A 21,074-nucleotide genomic window follows, 5' to 3' on the forward strand; every position below is an offset into this window, starting at 1 on the left:
TTAGCCCAGTTATTTGTCCTTGACACACATCATAACAACAATTCCTCCTCCCCAGAGATGGCAGCTATAAAAAAGACCTAGCAAAGAGAAATTGAAAGAAATTGAAATTTTCATTCAAAAATTTATAGGAAAAGCAACTGGTGATATATATATATATTTTTTTTGGCGGTACACGGGCCTCTCACTGTTGTGGCCTCTCCCGTTGCGGAGCACAGGCTCCGGACGTGCAGGCCCAGTGGCCACGGCTCACGGGCCCAGCCACTCGGCGGCATGTGGGGTCCTCCCAGACCGGGGTACGAATCCGTGTCCCCTGCATCGGCAGGCGGACTCTCAACCACTGTGCCACCAGGGAAGCCCAACTGGTGAGATTTTTATACTGCCAAGAATAATAAAATTATTGAGAGAGTTGAAGAAAGAGGAACAAATTCTGAAATTATATAGACCCAGCTAAGAAGGTAAGCTGAGGAATTTCATCCATACTTAGAGGCTCTGTTTGTTTTCATGGAAGTACTCTGATTTGTGGGAATGGCATGATTACAACTGGAATTGCAAACTGGTTATATTAAGCACATCACCTTAAACTTTCTTGACATTTAAATCAGACCTTTGGCAGTATTTCAAAGTAGTCAAAATATTTAAAATATTACATAATATGTCGGTTCCTAAATTATCATTTCATTCAGTTGGATCACATCATAAGAACATATAAATAGACATTTTAGTTTTTCTTCTTATTAACTTGCCACTTTTATCTTGACTAAGATACCTTGATGGATTTATTCCTTAAATTGGTATAATAGATAGGGAATGGGTTTTGAAGCCAAACAGATCTGAGTTTAAATCCTGGTGTGAACTGTATATATGGGGGCAAGGGCCTTAAACCCTCTGACTCTCTACTGTCTTAAATGGGGAAAATTGAATCTTACTTTGCACAGTGTTAAAACACTTAAAATTAGAGATAATGTGTAAAGTTTTTGCCTAGTACAGTGCCTGACATGTAGTAAACCAGTTCTCAAATTACATTGAGCCATTCTTGCCCGTAGCAACATTAGAACAGAAAAGTAGACTAGTAACTAGAATTGTGTACTTAGAGCTAGGTGACAGAGACTCCAGCCCTCTGGGGCCCTTCAATGCCAAAATGGTATGTAGGAATAAATAACTATCAGCTAACCCTGATTATCTATTAAAGCTCAGAGTGTGTTTTTAAATCATTCTCTTCATTTATTGCTCATTAGATTTTCATTAGTATAATAAGTGGTTTATTTATTCCTAAGCTTCATTTTTAAATGGGAGTTTTCAAATTCCAGTTGCATTTCATCTGTTTCACATATAATTTTTTATATCAGTTTTTGTTGTTTATTGAGATAACATTGGTCTATAACATTATATAATGAAGTTTTGTGTGTACAGCATTATATTTCTACTTCTGTATACGCTACAGCTTGCTTACCACCAAAAGTCTAGTTCGCATTTGCCACCACACAGTTGATCCCCTTTACCAATTTTACCTTCCCCTTCCCTTCCCTTATGGTAACCTCTACTCTGTTCTCTGTATCTATGTATTTGGTTTTGTTTGGTTTGTTCATTTATTTTGGTTTTTTGTTGTTGTTTGCATTTTTTATATTCCACATATGAGTGAAATCGTATGGTATTTGTCTTTCTCCATCTGACTTATTTCACTTAGCATAATACCCTCAAAGTCCACCCATGTTGTCACAAATGGCAATATTTCATCTTTTTATGGCTGAATAGTATTCCATTATATATATATATATATATATATATATATATATATATAAAACACATCTTCTTTATCCATTGAGATATTACCTCATACCTATTAGAATCGTTACTATAAAAAAGGCAAGAAATAACAAATGTTGGTAAAGAGTATGTAGAAGAGGGAACCCTCATACACTGTTGGTGGGAATGTAAATTGGTACAGCCGCTATGGAAAACAGAATGGAGATTCCTCAAAAAATTAAGAGTAGAACTACCCTATGATCCTGCTATTCCATTTCTGGGTATTTATCCAAAGAATATGAAAACACTAATTCAAAAAGATAGATGCACCCCTCTGTTTATTGCAGCATTATTTACAATAGCTCAGATACAGAAACAACCTAAGTGCCCATCAAGAGATGAATGGTTAAAGAAGATGTGATATATATATATTCAATTTCCATTGTTTTACCAAGCATTTGTTGAGCATCTACAATGTGGAAAGCATTGTACTGGGTGTTGGAAATAGAGAAGAGATAAAGCCTAGTGACGTTCTGCCCTGTTTTTAATGAGCTCCACTAGGATGGGAGTCGGGGGGCAGAAGAGAAATGTTAACAGGTAATTACAGTGCATCATAATTAAGTTTAATGTATGGAGACGTTTGTGCATACCACTATAGTATCACATTAAAGGGAATGATTAACTCTAAAGCTTCTGAAAGGGCTTTATAGAAATAAAGCATTTGATTTGAGTCTTGAAGGATGAGTAGGTATTCACTAAAGTAGACATAAGAAAAGGTTTTGGGAAAAGATGAAACTTGAACCTTATGATCATATCTTTTTTAAAAAAAATCTGTATCATTCCTGATAAATGATCAATGTAGATATATTAGAAATATCATTCATTTATTGCCTGTTTACAAACCCTCTCCCAGATTACAGGCCTTACTCATGCCCCTGAAAGGGCAGCCTCATAGGGAGCAAGAGAAAACAGTGGAGGGATGAACTGAGAGTTCATAGTGTTTCTGAGATTCATCTATATGTTTTTTATATCAGTAGTCAGTTCCTTTCTATAACTGAGTACTTTCCATTTTATGATGCTATACCACAATTTGTTTATCCATTAACCCATTGATGGATATTTGGGTTGTTTTCACTTTGGGGCTGTTACAAATAAAGCTGCTATGAATATGAATATTAAAGCTCCAATATTCTTTCTTATAGAATTCCAATTAATAAATGTACAAGGACTGATAGAAACAGAAAAATCAGTAGGTAAACAGCACAGTAATAATGGGAAAGAAAGATTCACTAAATGGATGCTAAAATTAGTGGGAATTTTGAGGAGAAACAGGGTACCTGCATACTCTCAAAGCATCTTCCCCTACGTTAATTAATTACAATAGGAAATATAGTAATTTTACAGTGGAGAAACCTGGCAGACACCACCTTAACTAAGCAGTCTAGGTTAACATCAATAATAAGACATATTGACATGATATACAGCCTGATATGATGCTTCAAGGGCCTGACATCACTGTATGGTATTCTTGCTAAAACTGCATAAGGTCATGACCGTAACACTTTTTTTTTTTTTTTTTTTTTTTGTGGTACGCGGGCCTCTCACTGTTGTGGCCTCTCCCGTTGCGGAGCACAGGCTCCGGACGCGCAGGCTCAGCAGCCATGGCTCATGGGCCCAGCCGCTCCGCGGCATGTGGGATCCTCCCAGACCGGGGCACGAACCTGCATCCCCTGCATCGGCAGGCGGACTCCCAACCACTGTGCCATCAGGGAAGCCCCATAACACTTTAAAATACTAGTCAGTTATTTTTGTAGAATGTCCCTCAACTTGGGTTTGTCTGATATTTCTCATGACAAATTAAGGTTAGGCCATTTTGTCACAGACTGAAGGAGACTTAGGAGACATGACAACCAAATGCAATATAGGATCTTGAATTGGATCATAAAAAGGGACGTTATGCTGACACATATATATGGAATCTAAAAAGTAAAAAAAAAAAAAGAAAAAAAATGGTCAGAAGAACCTAGGGGCAAGACAGGAATAAAGATGCAGACCTACTAGAGAATGGACCTGAGGATACGGGGAGGGGGAAGGGTAAGCTGGGACAAAATGAGAGAGTGGCATGGACATATATACACTACCAAATGTAAAATAGGTAGCTAGTGGGAAGCAGCCGCATAGCACAGGGAGATCAGCTCGGTGCTTTGTGACCACCTAGAGGGGTGGGATAAGGAGGATGGGAGGGAGGGAGACGCAAGAGGGAAGAGATATGGGGATATATGTATATGTATAGCTGATTCACTTTGTTATAAAGCAGAAACTAACACACCATTGTAAAGCAATTATACTCCAATAAAGATGTTTTAAAAAAAAGGACGTTAGTAGAAAAATTGGTCAATAAAGTCTGTAGTTTAGTTTAGTACATTATTGTACTAATGTTAAATTCACTGATTTTGATAATTGTACTAGGTTATGTAAGACATTAACATTAGGAAAGCAGAGTGAAGGGTATACGAGAATCCTCCGTACTATTTTTTGCAATTTTTCTGTAAGTCTAAAATTATTTCAAGCTAAAAAGCTAAAAAAACCCAACCAACAGAAAGGTTCTTCCTCAACCTGATTAAAGGCATGTACAAAAACTGTTAATATCAAACTTAAGGATGAATGCTTTCTCTCTAAAATATAAAACAAGGCAAGAATGTTTGCACTAACCACATTTTACAGCATTGTATTGGAGGTCGTAGCAAGTGCAATAAGGGAGGAAAGGGATAAAAGGAATACAGATTGGAAAGGAAGAAATAAAACTATTTTTGTCAGATAGCAAGATTATGTAAATAGAAAATCCCAAAGGATTTACCTAGAAGCTATTAAATTAGTAAGTAAATTTAGCAAGGTCACGGGATGAAAGGTTATATATAATTATAAATTCTATTGCTATACTAGCAAAAACAATTAGAAAATTAAAATTTTTAAATTCCATTTACAACACATCCCCAAATAGGAAATATTTTAAAGTAAACTGAATATAATTTGTGCAAGACCTTTATGTTGAAAACCATAAAATGCTTAGAGAAATTAAAGGAGACCTAAATAAATGGAAAACATACCATGTTTCTGGATTGGAAGATTTGCTACTGTTAAGATGGCAATTCTCCCCAAATTGTTCTATAGATTCAATGTAATCTTATTTAAATTCCCAGCATATTTTTTTACAATCTGACTGTAAAATTTATATGGAAATGCAAAGGACCTGGAAGAGCCAAAAAATTCAGAAAATACAAACAAAGTTAGAGTACTTGCACTATGTCAATTCAGGACTTACTATAAAGCTATAATAATCAAAACAGTAAGCTGCTGGCATAAGATGGACCTATATAGGTTAATGGAACAGAACAGGGTTCAGAAATAAACCAACTAACATATGGTCAATTAATTCCCAACAAAAGGTGCCAGCATAATTCAATGGGGGAAAGGAGAATATTTCCAACAAATGGTGCTGAAACAATAAGTAAGTCCCCTACATACGAACCTTCAAGTTGTGAACTTTCAAAGACGCGAACCTGCGTTCGCATGTCCAATCACGTAAGTTAGTTCACATGTCTGATGTACATTGTCACGTGCGTGCATCCTCTACAAGTGGTTGTGCTTTTGTGTACTTTACGGTACTGTTTATTACCAGGTAGACTCATAGTCTTGTTTTATACTCTGGGTTATAATCCAGCACTATCATTATTTTATTCTTCAAACTGTTTCACCTTTGGCCATTGGGAGCTCCTGCAGACTAGCTTCTGTCATTTGACATGCCCCATCCTTTTTTTGAGCACTTCCTGTACTATCTGGCACAACAGTGTTTGTGGCTCATCTTATATTTTCCCTGCCTTGGCTCTAGAACCAACCACTTCTCCAAGCAGCCTTGGTTCCTCTTATTGGAGAGTGGTTCAGAAACTAAGATCTGGGTGCTAGATATGCTTATTGCTATCGAAGTGTCATTCCTTCTAGTCTCTCTCTTGCTAAAAGTTTTTATCTTGAATGGGGTTGAATTTTTTCATATCTTTTAATCTGTTGAACTGATCAGAGTTTTTTCCTTTTTTGTAGTATAGTGAATTACATTGATTATTTTCAAACATTAAACCAATCTTGATTCCTAGAATAACCCCCCTTTATTATATATTTATTATCCCTTTTATATATTGCTGGATTTATTTTAAGGATCTTTACATTATGCTTATGAAGAATATCTTTAGTTTTCTTTTCTTTGAAGTGTTTTTGCCTGGTTTTAGTGGAAGGGTAAGACTGGCACCATTAAAATGAGTTCTTTCTGTTTGCTGAAAGAGTTTGTGCAGGCTTGGTGTTGTTTCTTCCTTAAATATTTGATAGAATTTACTATTGAATCCATCTTAGCCTAGAGTTTTCTTTGTGGCAAGATATTTAAATTACAAATTCAGTTTCTTTTGTAGATGTAAGACGATGGCTCTGTTTCATTTATTCCTGGGCCAGAGGGTGATAGGTGATTGTGATTGGCCCAGCCTGTCACACATCCATCCTTGTGGCCAATGGACTGGAAAGTTTGTTATCAGAAGAAAGAGAATGCGGCATATACAGGGCTCCAGGGAAGTTATCAGCCAACTTAGTCACTTCAATTTGGGTTTACTACACTCTCTTCTACACTCTAAGCCATAGACGTAGAAATAGTATAGTTAAGCAAATCCTTTTTTCTAGTGATAGTGATTGAAGTGGACTTTCACTTTAATAATTCATTCCTCCCTCCATCCCCTACCAAAGAATTATGAACTTTTTATGGGTCTATAAGGCCCTACATGACCAACATACTACCTGTTTTATCTCTTTCCATCCCTTCATCTGTATCACTCTCTGCCTCTACTTATTAGGTACCAGCCTGACTGGTTTTTATTCATTCCTTTCCCAAAGATATCAAGGCTTTTCCTTTCTTCTTTGTTTTTATATTTTGTTTTATCTGCTCAAAATACTCTTCTCTTAGCTTTTCATATACCTTATTCCTTGACATCTTTATGGTCTAAGCTCACTTGTCACCTCTTCAAAGAGGCCTTTTCTAACTATCTTGTCTGAATTAGACTCTCCCTGATTGTTATTTAACAAAGTACTTTTTTTGTTTCCTTCATAGCATTTATGAGAATCTGTAATAATTTGTTCTTTTTGTTTATTTTTTAAATTATCTGACTCTTCTTAGGCTTCATGAGGGTAGGACCTAGTTCCTCTAGTTCTTGGCAGTGTGTTGGGTCCCCAGTTCCTGTTATATCATGAACACTTAATATTTACTTGTTTGAATAAATGGATATAAGTAGAAGATGTATTAATTTTGGTTTCATATACATATGTGTATATACATGTGTGCCCCAATGCAGAAAATCTGTTTCATTCATATACTTATTCCTCAAATATTTATTGAATACATACTATGTACAAGGTATTGGTTCCAATGCTATGTATATATGAAATCTGATTTTGAGAACTGAAAGGGATATTATTGATGTGATTTTTTTTGCTTTGCAAAATGAATTCTCCATGAAATACCTTTTAAAAATCAAATTTTTACGTGGTATATAATAAAAGTCTGGCAAGCACCTCTCTTATTTACAGATGAGGAAACAAGATTCAGAGAGGACAAGGTCTCATAACTATTTAATAGTATAGCTCTTACTAAACCCACATTTCCTAACCTATTTCCATATTGTCCCACATCACACTGCCTTCTCTGTGATTTACTTCTTTAAATCTTTATTTTTTCTTGTATTAGGGAGCCAGCATGGTGTAATGCTAATGAGAATTGAAAGACCAGTGACTTTTCACTTCTCTGAAAAGCAAGTGACCTGGCCTTTCTCTGTTTTTTCCATCTTTAAAATGGGATAGTAGTTGTTCCCTTATGTTAGATGATTTTGAGGAAGAATGACTTAAGATTTAAGGCATTTTACAAAATTAAAAGCACTCTAAAAATCTAAAGAATTTGTTTCATATAACTTTTCAAATATGGGACTGTTGTACAAAGCAAATTACACTTAAACAGGATCAGTTACATTATTTAGTTGAGAATTTGTTTTGTTTTCAATCCATTAACTGTTTAGCAGATATGATTGAGTTATCTGAGATGGCACGCATATTTGTATTATAATTGTACACTTCAGTATAAATATGTCCATGAATGAGTAAAGAATATTCTCAGGTGGAGACTTAGTTTTATCTGCTGACAACTTTTCTTATGTCTTAGGCTATGCCTAGACTTGATGTTTTGAATTTTTAAATTCACTAGCCTTTTTTCACTTTTTGTTTGTTTCATGATTTTAGTTAAAATTCCCTGAGGTCACATGCCTCGTAAAAGCTGAGATTTAAACCTACGTCCTCTGATTGTGTTGTTTCTGCTATACTGCACCACCTCTCCAAGATGATTCTTACGGTATCTACTTCACAGAGTTGCTGAGCTAATGCATGTAAAAAGGCTTTGTAAACTGTGAGGCACTTCTGTATAAGGCAGAACATAACGGGGGTTATAAGAGTAAGAAAAGAAAATACTGAAGGAGGAAACCTTTTGTATGCACTGTCAAGTTACCTTTCTTAAATAAAATTTGAAATACTTTTGATGCCAGAATAGTCTTGATGAAATGCATTTCTAATGTATTAACAGACCATGACCATATTTGAAAAATATGAGATATATGATCACCGTAATTTAGTGACCTTTTGATGGAGTGGTTTTCTCCCAAAAGTTTTTGGTATACATAGTTAATATATATTATTTAATAAATACCATACAAGTCAATTAAATAATGGTCAGATTATAACATCTGTGAATGGAACAATATAGTAGACTCTTGGCATTCAAGATTAACATTAGCATTCTTTTTTTTTTTTCCCGGTACGCGGGCCTCTCACGATTGTGGCTTCTTGCATTGCGGAGCACAGGCTCCAGGCGCGCAGGCTCAGCAGCCATGGCTCACGGGCCCAGCCGCTCCGCGGCATGTGTGATCTTCCCAGACCGGGGCACGAACCCGTGTCCCCTGCATCAGCAGGCGGACTCTCAACCACTGTGCCACCAGGGAAGCCCTCCTGGGGTATTTTTAAATTACATATCAAAGCTCCATTGTCTCAGGTGGTACACTTGTCTGCCATATTGAAATAGATGACAAAGCAAATTAACAGTACCCTGAGCAACATTTTGTTTATTTTTATATTCATTTGATAAATGTCTAGTTTAACAAAGCAGAATGTTCTTGTTAGGAGCTTTTATATAGAACTCCTTTTCACTTGGAGCTCTAGTGAAATCAAATTCACCTTCAGTTGGTCTGTGGCTTTGTTAAACAGTAAAACTTAAGTTGGAGGTGCTCTGCAATAGTGAGGAATTTTCTCTACCCTAATATGTTTGTATAATATAACATTTATCCTTGTCCTCTGTGGAAATTTATAAGGATTATTTCAGTGTTAACTCTGATTGATATTTTATTGATCCAACAAGTGTCTCATTTACTTACTTGTTCATTCATTTATCAAGCATTTAATGAATGTCTTCTGTATGCTAGATACTGTACTAGACTCTAGGGAATTTAAGATAAATTAGACTCCGTCTCTACCCTGTGGGAACTCATTCTAGTTAGATAAATAATAAACATGTAATTAGGATATCCTGTGAAATATTATATTTTTAAAAGTATCTCATATACTTTAAAAAATATTATTATTTTTCTTTAAAGATTTTTTTTGATGTGGACCATTTTTAAAGTCTTTATTGAATTTGTTACAGAATTGCTTCTGTTTTGGTTTTTTGGCCACGAGCCCTGTGGGATCTTAGCTCCCTGACCAGGGATCGAACCCACAGCCCCTGCATTGGAAGGTGAAGTCTTAACCACTGGACCGCCAGGGAAGTCCCCAAACTATTATATTTTTTAAAATATATGAGATAGGGCTTCCCTGGTGGCACAGTGGTTGAGAGTCTGCCTGCTGTTGCAGGGGACACGGGTTCATGCCCCGGTCTGGGAAGACCCCACATTCTGCGGAGCAGCTGGGCCCGTGAGCCATGGCCGCTGAGCCTGTGCATCCGGAGCCTGTGCTCCACAATGGGAGAGGCCACAGCAGTGAGAGGCCCACGTACTGCAAAAAAAAAAAATATATATATATATATATATATATATATGAGATAACATGTGAAAAACTTCGTAAGCTTTACAAATTTAAAATATTTTTCCTCCAGTGCATAGTATGATGTCTGATATATCTTAAATGCTTGTTATAATCTTGAAGGAATTGATGAAGAGCAAGGAGCTATGAAAACACATTATAGTATAAAGAAGTATTAGTTCTGCCCGATGTATAGATAGAATGGGAAAGGCTTCCCAAAGGATATGACTTCTGAACTGGACTTTGAAATGAAAGCAATTTATGTTGAAAATCAGGAAAGGGGATGCAGAACAAGAGAGAGACTATGAGGCATGAAAGTGCCTTGATCTACATGAGCCATGTATCTGTAGGCTTATACAGTTTACACAATACTTTTGTTTACACTATTGCTTTTGAGCCTCATGACAACTCCATGAGCTGAGTTCATATAGTCAAGTGCTTGAGCCTTGACTAATAAAACTCAGGTTCTAGGGTGTAAGAGAAAGCAACTAGCCATTTTATTCTTTATAGTTTCATGAATGTCATGATTGCTTATACTATTGAATTTCTATGATTATATTTATGAAAGAACTGTTTTCTGAGTTATATGTGAGAGAGAAAAACATACACATACGATGAAAAGTATATTTCCATTTTTATTTACATAAGCAGATTAGTTTATATTGATATACAAGTGAAATTTTTAGAGGTTTCAGAAACAAATTAGAAAATGCTTCCTTAATATTTCATATTCTTTATAATTCAGGTAGGTTTTTAGGGTTTCAATCCTTGTATACCATTTATCTAAAGAACAACAAATGGAAACTGTGATTCCTCACATTTTCTCGTAGGCTTTTTGTTTCTGCTATAGTTAAACAAGTTTGCTGACATTAAAAAAAATTTTTTTTTGCACAAAAATGTTTATTAAAATACTTGAGGGAGAAAAAGAGAAATAAAAACTGTCTCCTCATTTAAACTTGACTTCCTGTTGTATATCGTTTGTAATCAAAACAGTGTGGGCTTCCCTGGTGGCGCAGTGGTTGAGAGTCCGCCTGCCGATGCAGGGGACACGGGTTCGTGCCCCAGTCTGGGAAGATCCCACATGCCGTGGAGCGGCTGGGCCCGTGAGCCATGGCTGCTGAGCCTGTGTGTCCGGAGCCTGTGCTCCGCAACGGGAGAGACCACAACAGTGAGAGGCCCGCGTACCGCAAAAAACCAAAACAAAACAAAAACAACTGGATACCACCATGTACCTACTAGAATGGCTAAAATCCAAAACATTGACACCACCAAATGCTAGGAAGGATGTGGAGCAACAGGAATTCTCATTGCTGGCGGGAATATAACGTGATACAGCCACTTTGGAAGCCAGTTTGGCAGTTTTTCTTAAAAAGCTAAATAGTCTTACCATATGATCTAGCAGTCCCAGTCCTAGGTATTTACCTAAACGAATTGAAAATAGGTCTAAATAAAAACCTGCACATGAATGTTTATAGCAGCTTTACTCATAATTGCCAGAAGTTGGAAGCAACCAAGATGTCCTTCAATAAGTGAATGGATAAGCAACCTGTAGATACATCCATTCAATGGAATATTATTCAGTGATACAAGAAACATGCTATCAAGCCCCCAAAAGATATGGAGGAACCTTACATGTATAAAAGAAGCCAGTCTAGAAAGACTTCATACTGTATAATTCCAGCTACATGACATTCAGGAAAGGTCAAAACTATAGACAGTAGAAAGATCAGCTGTTGTCAGGGGTTCAGGGTGGGAGGAGGAAGAAGAATAAGTGGAGAATAGGGGATATTTAGGGCTGTGAAACTACTCTGTATGATACTATAATGGTGGATATATGACATTATGCATTTGTAAACCCCATAGACCTGTACAACTGCAAAGAGTAAACCCTAATATAAACTATGAACTTTAGTTAATAATGTATCAATATTGGTTCATCAGTTGTAACACATGTACCACACTAAAGATGTTAATAGGTGGGGGAGAATGGGTATATGCGCTCCCTGTACTTCTTGCTGAATATTTCTGCAAACCTAAAACTGTTCTAAAAAGTCTACTGATTTTTTTAAAATAGAAAATGTGGCTTTCTGATTTCACTGCTAATAATTTAGCTTTTATCTTTCTCTTTTTTCTCTCCCTGACTGAAATGGGCAGAGTCTGTCAGGTGCTTAACTTTTTTGTCTCTAGGTAACTTCATGGGATTATAAAACAAAATTTCTCTGCTAAATAAACCATGAAAAAAGCAAGTAGAGATACTCCTTGGTCTACCCAGACAAAAAACAAATATGCCACAATATGCGTGTTAATGGAAGAGTGGTTACAAATGATTTCTACATTCATCTTTGTTTTTCGGTATTTTCCAAATATTATCTGTAAAATAATACTTTGATAGCGCTTAAACAGCTTTTTGTATCCTACTGCAGCTTAACTGTATTGTTAACATGTCTTAGAAGATATTATTTAGAAATAAATAAGACACAGGTCTCTGGTTAACTGTGAGTGAAAGACTGCTTCACCACAGTGCTTGATGTAAATTATCTCATTGGTTGGTGACAACCTCATCAGATTTTTTTGCAGTTTACAAAGGGATCAGTTTTAAATTTTTATTTGTTATGCACTTGATTGTTTTCTTGCTTGTTTATTATTTACTTTCTTGTTTATTATTTACTTATTCACCTACTCTTTTAAAAGAAGATTCTAATTAGTTGTTACCTAAGTGGTTTTCCCAAGTTCTTACATTTTGTTGGTTAAAACTACTTTAAAGTATGTGCTTGAAATTTGTGTCATTTGCAGTTTGTGTATTTAGGGAAATGAGTTATTTTTTAAACAGAATTATTATCTAAGTGTGGCTTTAGTGATTCCTTGGTACAATAATTGGTGATGAAATTTAGCTCATTGTTTTCAGCTAGTTTAAATTGGTCTTGAAAGAAACAGAAACTTGTTGCTTAATATAGACTGTAGATGGCTCTTTGGAATGCCTCTGGGCTATTATGAAGTACTTGTTTAAGAAAGATAATTCCACTTGATTATATATTATATACCCCAAAGGAGAGTAATTTTAAATTCAATTTTAACTAGATTATGCTGTCTTTATGGAGCCACTTTGTTGCTGAATTGTATCCACACTATCCAGGATGCTTTTTTGTTGTTTTTGTTTTTGTTTTTGTTTTTGCAGTACTCGGGCCTCTCACTGTTGTGGCCTCTCCTGTTACGGAGTACAGGCTCTGGAGGCGCAGGTTCAGCGGCCATGGCTCACGGACCTAGCCGCTCCGTGGCATGTGGGATCTTCCCGGACTGGGGCACGAACCCACGTCCCCTGCATCAGCAGGCAGACTCTCAACCACTGCGCCACCAGGGAAGCCCCAGGATGCTTTTAATGAATGGAGTTTATTCAGCTAATAGGTGATACAGTCAACATTCAGAAAGCCACATAGTCTGGCTCTTAATCCCTCCACCGTCTTTGTAATTTTTGAAATTCTTAATCATAGCATTTATATAAGATATTTATGACATTTTTAAAATTCATCTTTGTTCCCTAATTCATACAGTAACTTAGATTTCCTGGTCCACTACTTTATAATAAAACCTCAATTTATTAATTTATAGAATGAACTTAGAAATCCTTTTGGAAAGAGGTAGTTGGAACAAATATACAAGTATCTGAGTCCCTGCTGTGTTCCATGCACTGTACCAAATGGATACAGATGTCTGGGAGTTTGTTTTCCTACTTTCTGCTATAAAGCTGCCCCTTTACCAAATTTAGCTACCTGTAAATTCCTCCCTAAAATGGATTTTTGGTGGGTTTCTTTGTTTCCAGTGTGTGATGCATAAAGGCAAATATTTTACAGATCAAAGGTGCATTGGTGTCTTTATTCAGGTTCCTTTTTTTTAAAAAAAATAAGTGAGGGGTCATTTATTTATTTATTTATTTTTGGCTGCATTGGGTCATTGTTGCTGTGCACGGGCTTTCTCTAGTTGCGGCACACGGGGGCTACTCTTCATTGCAGTGAGCAGGCTTCTGTTTGTGGGGCATCTCTTGTTGCGGAGCACAGGCTCTAGGCGCGCGGGCTTCAGTAGTTGTGGCACACGGGCTCAGTAGTTGTGGCTCAGGGATTAGTTGCTCCGCGGCATGTGAGATCTTCCCGGACCAGGGATCAAACCCGTGTCCCCTGCATTGGCAGGCGGATTCTTAACCACTGTGCCACAGGGGAGTCCCTATTCAGATTCTTAAATTCCAAAGTGTGGCAAGCTGAGATATGATTTTGTTTTTCAAAAAAGGGAGGAACTTCAAGATATGAATAATTACTACTTATAGGCATTAGAACTATATTTGCCTATCCTGTCTCTCAGCAAGTTGGTTGTAATTCTTAAGTTGTGAATAGACAACTTGGAGCTATCTAAACTAAAGAAGTTCTATTTATTTGTGCTGTCATTAAAACTGTTCTGACTTTAATAATCAAGTATCTCTGTGGAAGAAATAGATTTAAGCCAACAAATAAAAGTAAGATGAAAACTGTATATGTGGATTAATTAATTTCAGAGTCCAGAATTTTCTCCAGACGCTTTTAAAAGTCTGGGTGCTCTTTTTACATAAATGGTTGGAACAGTAATCTAGCTGTAAAATGTAGAAAAATTAAGTGCAAATTTTAAATGTGTGTTTAATAATTCCAGAATTTGCATTTTCTTTTTATTTGCAGCTCAGATCGTCTAATAGAAGAGACAATAAGGTAGGAAAAATGTTTTGTTTTTGTTTGTTTGCATATAAATGAACAGATAAAGTTATTTCTATAACTAGAGTTAAAATCAGTTCATCCTCCTTAAAGATGAGAATTTCATTACATGGTAATGTATTTTTACTGTGACTTTCCCTTGTAAAATACATTTGAAGCCTAAAACATTTGTTTCCAGAATTAGTAGAATTGAGCTGTTTTACCTTGGTTAATTTTTCTGATTAATTCATACTCAGTATTTTCAGCCTCTGTCTTTTTATTCTTACTTTTTAATGAAAACAGTCTTGAACATGTGATTTGTTAAATGTCTTATGTATACCATTTATGTAGACTTGGTTTCTGTTACAGCAGCTATAGAAAACTGTAGTAATTAGTATTATCTGTAATAACATTAGTTTCTTGCTTAAGGTAAGGGAAATATGTTGGTTTGAACTGCTTAATTCTCTAGGTTTGGTGAATTTTTAAGTACCTATTTTAAGACAGTAAAAAAGTAAGTTAACTAGGAACGGTCTCCGTTCTTTAAAATTCAGCAGTGTCTACAGCACTGTTTTTCAGGAAGGGTAGAACGAAGTACATGGGAAAAACAACAAACATTTGTATTCTTACCATAGGCTTTGGTATTGTGTTCAAGTGTTTTACATGCTGTATGTTATTTAATCTCCGCAATAACTCATGAGATAGGCACTGATCACTAGATACTATCTCCAAAACAAAAAAGAAGTTAAGGTAAGTAATTTGCCCACGGTCACATGACTAACAAATAGTATTGAGGATTCACATCCTCAAATCTGAGTCTCTAACTGTAGAATAAGAGCTCTATCTAAACCACTACTATATTTACTACCTTATAGAAAGAGGACAAGCTTTGGAGTGTTACTTGGTTTGAAACCTGGCTGTGCTACTTAATTAGATCTGTGTCTTGGATAAGTTTCTTGGAATCTTCATTTTCTTATGTGTTTAAAAACATGGGATTGATGATAATACCTACCCTAGAAGATTGTTTTGAAAATTAAAGATAATATGAGTAAAATGCCTAATACAATGGCTGGCTGATACTAGGTAATTTGAAAATGGCAGCTCTATTAATTATACTTTTTTTTAAACTTTTTATTTTGATTTCATTTCGGATTTCAGAAAAGTTCCAATGGTACAAAGAATTTCCTTATACCTTTTACCTAGATGCCCCAAATGTTATCATTTTGCCACATTTGCTTTTTTGCAATTTTTTTTCTGAACTACTTGAAAATAAGTTGCGGACATGTTGCCTCTTTACCTCTAAATATTTCAGTGTTCATATCCTAAATATTTATGTTGAAATGGACTCATGGATTCTTATTTTATTAAATGGATCCTATCATTATTTAATAATCTTAATAAATTATCTTTTATAATAATACACAGTTATCACATCTTGGAATTTTGTTTGAATTGCATGCACTGGATCTTCCATCTGACCAACGTTTTCACAAAATTGCCTAATTATCAACTGAAATAGCTCCCTTGTGACTCCTTCCCTTTCATCAGCACATAAAGTTGGGTAACATTTTGCAGAGGATTCTTTACTTAAGGTTTCCTTATAACCCTTTTCCTTTTTTTTCTCCCTTTTATTTCTTCCTCTATACCTTATCTTCTAGCACCAGGCTGCCTTAAGCTTTTCGATTCCAAGCTGGCCTTTTTAAGGGCAGGTGACATGAGTATAAAAATCTGGAGTACCTCATAAGATAGGAACATTTGATAACTATCAAGTCACTGATATTATTATTTTGCTAGTTAAAAAGCAAAAAAACACGTACTTAGAAGGCCTTTTATTTCACTATTTCACTTTGTTTCAAAATATGATAGGTATCACAAGTGAAATTTTATTGAATATAAAGCTAGTTATGATTACTTATGGGTAATATAAAATTTAAGTGTCAAATAATTATTTTTACATATTCTACATGTAAAATTTTACCTTTTCCTTTTAGAGCTATATTTTTAGAATATGTACACAAATGAATATAAGCTGGCACCAGTTTATTGAAAAGAACTAATATTTTTAATATTTGTAAATGTATTCTTAAGCTTTAAATGTATAACTAGTATTATCTGTTGTTGAAAAAATAGGTGTCTGAGTTTAGTTCACAGAACGGGTGAGAAAGTTGAAGTTCCAGTAAACACATCAATAGTTTATCATTTTAAAAGCATTATATATTATTTGGAGCTTATGTTTTGCCTCTGCATATTTGACCGTTGAAATAACAACAGCCTAGATTCACTCAGCTTGACTCCAGATGATGGAATAAGATGGGAAAAATATGTCTAGATATACTTTGTGTGGTACTGGAAATCATGCATATTCAACAAGATAATAACATAATGTATGATGATAATATCCATTCTCCAAGGAGCACAAAGTGCTTTGCGGAAATTATTTTTTAATTTTCCCAATCTACTTCTGAGTCAGAGTGTATTGGAGATGGTGATAGTCCCAGTTTAAGAAAACAGAGGTATATATGATTCAGAGATTGGCCTCAGATACCTCAGCCCAGGTTTGAATTGTAACTTTTTACAAGGCCATAATAGCTATTTAAAAATACCTGGTGAAGTAAATTTATTATAAAACAACCACATTTTAAATGTATCATATTCTATCATAGATATACACTTAACCTGAAAAATTATGAATAAGAACTAATGGTGCAAAGGATTTTGTTAGTTTGACTCTTATTCTTGTGATCTTTTTACTTTTTGGATCTAAAATTCAGTGTGCTATAAAGTTGACATTGCCCGCCTCTTTCTGCTCTAATCTTGACTGGTTTTGCTCTAGACCTGGTGCATTCACTGTACTGGTCCTGGGATGTCATTTCACCATTATCCTAAAATGACATCCTCTATTGGATCACTTATTTCTAAAAAAAAAAGTCTTCAACTTTCTTAATTTATTCCCTCATTATGTTGGACCATGTTCTTTAGTAGCTTCCTCAGAAAGAATAGGAGGTAAATTTTTTGGACTTTACACATGGAAAAAAGTCTTTATTCTACCCGTATTCTTGATTCATTGTTTAGCTAAGATATAGAATTCTAGGTTAAAAATAATTTTGAAATTTTTGAAAGCATTGTTTCCAGTGCTGCTTTTTAAGTCCAATGCCAATTAAAATTTCTGGTCCTTTATATTTGTTAAGCATTTTTTTTCCTCTGGAAGCTTTTAAGATCATCCCTTTTCCCTTATGTTTTTGTTTGTTTTTAATCTCACCATATGAGCTTGACATGCACCTTTTTTAGTCCATCGAATTAGGCATTTGGTGGGCTCTTACAGTCTGGAAACTTATCTTCAGATCTGAGAAATTTTCTTATGTTTATCATTTTCTTCCCTCCTTCTTCTTGATCCTTTTTCTTTTTTAATATACACTTTATATTTGTCAAATATACCTAAATAGAACGGGAAAAAAAAGAATTCACCTAAAATACAACCACTAGATTGGTTAATAATCTGGTGTGTATTCTTCCATATTTTTCTCTATGCCTCTCTGTATCTGTATAAAAATAATAAAAAAATACGAACATATTCATAGATATAGGCAGACACATGTGTAATTGGGCATTTAGAAAAAGTGGAATGATATTAACCATAGCAGGTTAGTATGTGCCATCACCTAACTTGTCCATGACTTAAATCAGTAAGTTGTGAGAGGCCCATATGGGTAAGTGTTAATCCCTGTAAAGGGAAGGGTGGTTGCTTGTAGAACACTGGTTATGGACATTAGAAATGGGGTTCCTATTCTTGACCAAGGATAATCTTGGGCAGTGGAAGTCCATGATGGTCTAGGGAGCTGCCCTACTGTAACCAACTCCTGAATGGTGGAACCACAACATGCATTTTTCCTAGCTCCTTTTTATTTTTGTAAGGCCGCACCATGTGGCATGTGGGATCTTACCTCCCTAACAAGGGACCGAACCTGCGCCTCCTGCAGTGGCAGCGCGGAGTCTTAACCACTGGACCGCCAGGGAAGTGTCCCCCACCTTTTTTTTAACTTACTCTTTATTGAAGTATAGTTGCTATATAATACTATATAAAATATGCATGTACAATATAGTGATTCACAATTTTTAAAGGTTTTACTCCATTTATTAGTTATTATAAAATATTGGCTATATTTCCTGTGTTGGGCAGTATATCCTTGTAGCTTATTTTATACCTAATAGTTTTTACCTCTTACTTCCCTCTCTTTTCTTGATCCTTTCTTACCTTTTCTCTGTCTTGCTTTTTTTTTTTTTTTCCTACTTTCTGGGAAGTTTACTCAATTTTTCCTTCTGACGCTTCTGTTATGTTTTTATTTCCACTCTCCTTTTTGTAATTTACACGAGCTCTCTAAAGGGATAGAGAGAGACACACACACACACACACACACACACACACACGTTTATGTTTGTATGTTTCATGGATGTGATATTTTATCTCTCGGAGGGCATTAAATATAATTTGATTTTAGAGTTTCATGAGCCTCCTTTATTGCCTCTGTTTCCTCAGAATCACTCTTCTGTTTGTTGGTTGGTTTGTTTGGATCTCTGCCTTTTATGTTAGAGGCTCTCCTCAAATGTCTGGTGAACCTTGGCTCTTTGTTCATATTTAAGGGTGAGGCTCCAAATCTAGTGATTGGATGCTCATTCCGTGTGCGTGGGTGGTAGGATTTGTTGAGTGGGAGGCTTCACCGTGGGTGATCAGGAAGGGGCCTGGCTGTTTCATTGGGGGCTTTAAAATGTCAGTATCTGTAGGTCTCTTCTTGGTTAGATTTTCTGCTGAACTGAGGGCAGTCACCTGCCTGCATAGTTTGGAGCAGGTAATTTAGGGGTCTGACAACTCCTTTTACAAATTTCCACAAATTTTCATTCTGTCTTCCAATATACCTGATCCCTTCAACTCTTTAGATTTTCTAGGATCTGGGAGAACCTTTATAAATCATTACTTGACTTATAGTGGTACTGAGGTGAATAACAGTAGGGAATTTGGTGCTAATAATGTTATTAACATTTCTTAATCACTCAGGTGGAATTCCTCTAATTTTCTTTTTGATTTTCTTTATTAGATGTTTATGTATTATAAAAGTACAATGTTCTTACTATAACAATTTAAATAATTCTAAAATGTATAAAGAAAAAGTTTGTCTCCTGGTGGTGCCCCGCCGTTCCTACCCCCTGGAGTAACTTGTATTAACTGACAGTTATGTATCTTTCTGATACCTTTCTCACTGTCATACAAACATACACAAAGATGTTTTGAGTGTTTCTTAAAATAAAAAAGGACTAATACTATACACATTCTGCGACTCACTTAAATCATTCAGTATATCATAAACATCCCTCCAGGTTAATGGAAATAATTCTGACTCATTCTTTTAATAAGCAAATATTATTTCATAGTACAGGTATACCATAATCTACTAAACCATTCCAATGTTGTTACCAGGTTTTGCGGGGAGGGGGTGGTGGTGGGGAGTATTTTTTCATTTGTCTTTCACTATCCCAAACAATGCTTATCCTTTTATATATCTCCCTACACACTTTGTTTCTTCTTTGCCTTCTCAGATCTTGAAATTTCAGTTGATTCATTTGTCATTTGCTCCAAGTACTCCCTCTAGCATTTTCCTCCAGTAGCATACCTGGTCTTGGCCTGTCCAAAAATGTGTTCAGTTAGCCCTCTGGTAGGTCAGGCTGTTAGAGACCCTAAAGCAGGTACATACAGGTGGCAGTAGATGGCCCAGCAGTTTTCCCTCTTAGGGGCTCATTGTCACACCAGCTTGTAGATGTCAGCTCTCTGCTTATAGGTCTCTCTGGCTGTGTGTAGCAGGCCTTTCCCAGCTGTAGGGACTGAGAGCAGTTCAGTTCATCACTGCAGCCCCTTTGCATGCAGACCCTTACCTTCCACTGTCTGGGCTTCTCAAGATGCAGTGAAACCTACATCTTTGCCCCAGGCTTGAAGAAAAATATAGTCTTTCCTGCCATCAGTTCTTTGGTTCTTCCCTTGCTTGAGAGAGTGTAGCCCTCCCTGGCTTTCTTCCCTTGAGATCTCAGGAGAACTTGGGACCTCAGATGGACCCTCCCCGGCATGTCTGCCTTTGTCTTGTGTTCTTCCATAGAGGAAATTGGGCCAGAGATAAGGTCAAGAATTTGTGCTCTACCATCTTCCCAGAATATCTTCATTTCTGTTGCTTTTCGGTTTTTTTAATGTTTCACATATTTTCAGAATTACTGAAGAACTTCCTATTTCCTACTGCTTTTTATAATGTCAGTATCTAAAACGCTCCCCTGTGTGTTACGTGTATCAAAATGTATACTGACCCTGCTCTCTAGGATACTAATGTCCAAGAAGATAAGACTATTGAAAGTTAATAATCCTGGCAGCGATAGCAAAAAGATATTAACTGAGATTTCTTTAAAAAGCACATCAAAGTAGTTACATGAAAGCAACTGTACTCT

General features: G+C 35.9%; 1 protein-coding gene across 3 annotated transcripts in view; it reads left to right on the top strand.

Annotated features, from left to right (window-relative positions):
* GOSR1 (golgi SNAP receptor complex member 1) overlaps positions 1-21,074 on the top strand; it is a 51,150-nt gene that overhangs the window by 22,067 nt on the left and 8,009 nt on the right. For all 3 annotated transcript variants that reach the window (XM_081220038.1, XM_081220039.1, XM_081220037.1), the window contains exon 7: positions 14,586-14,615. In XM_081220038.1, coding sequence (XP_081076164.1) covers positions 14,586-14,615 — 30 coding nt within the window. The remainder of the gene's footprint in view (positions 1-14,585; positions 14,616-21,074) is intronic.

The sequence above is a fragment of the Mesoplodon bidens genome, assembly GCF_964165515.1.
Source record: "Mesoplodon bidens genome assembly, chromosome: 19".
Classification (NCBI taxonomy): Eukaryota; Metazoa; Chordata; class Mammalia; order Artiodactyla; family Ziphiidae; genus Mesoplodon; species Mesoplodon bidens.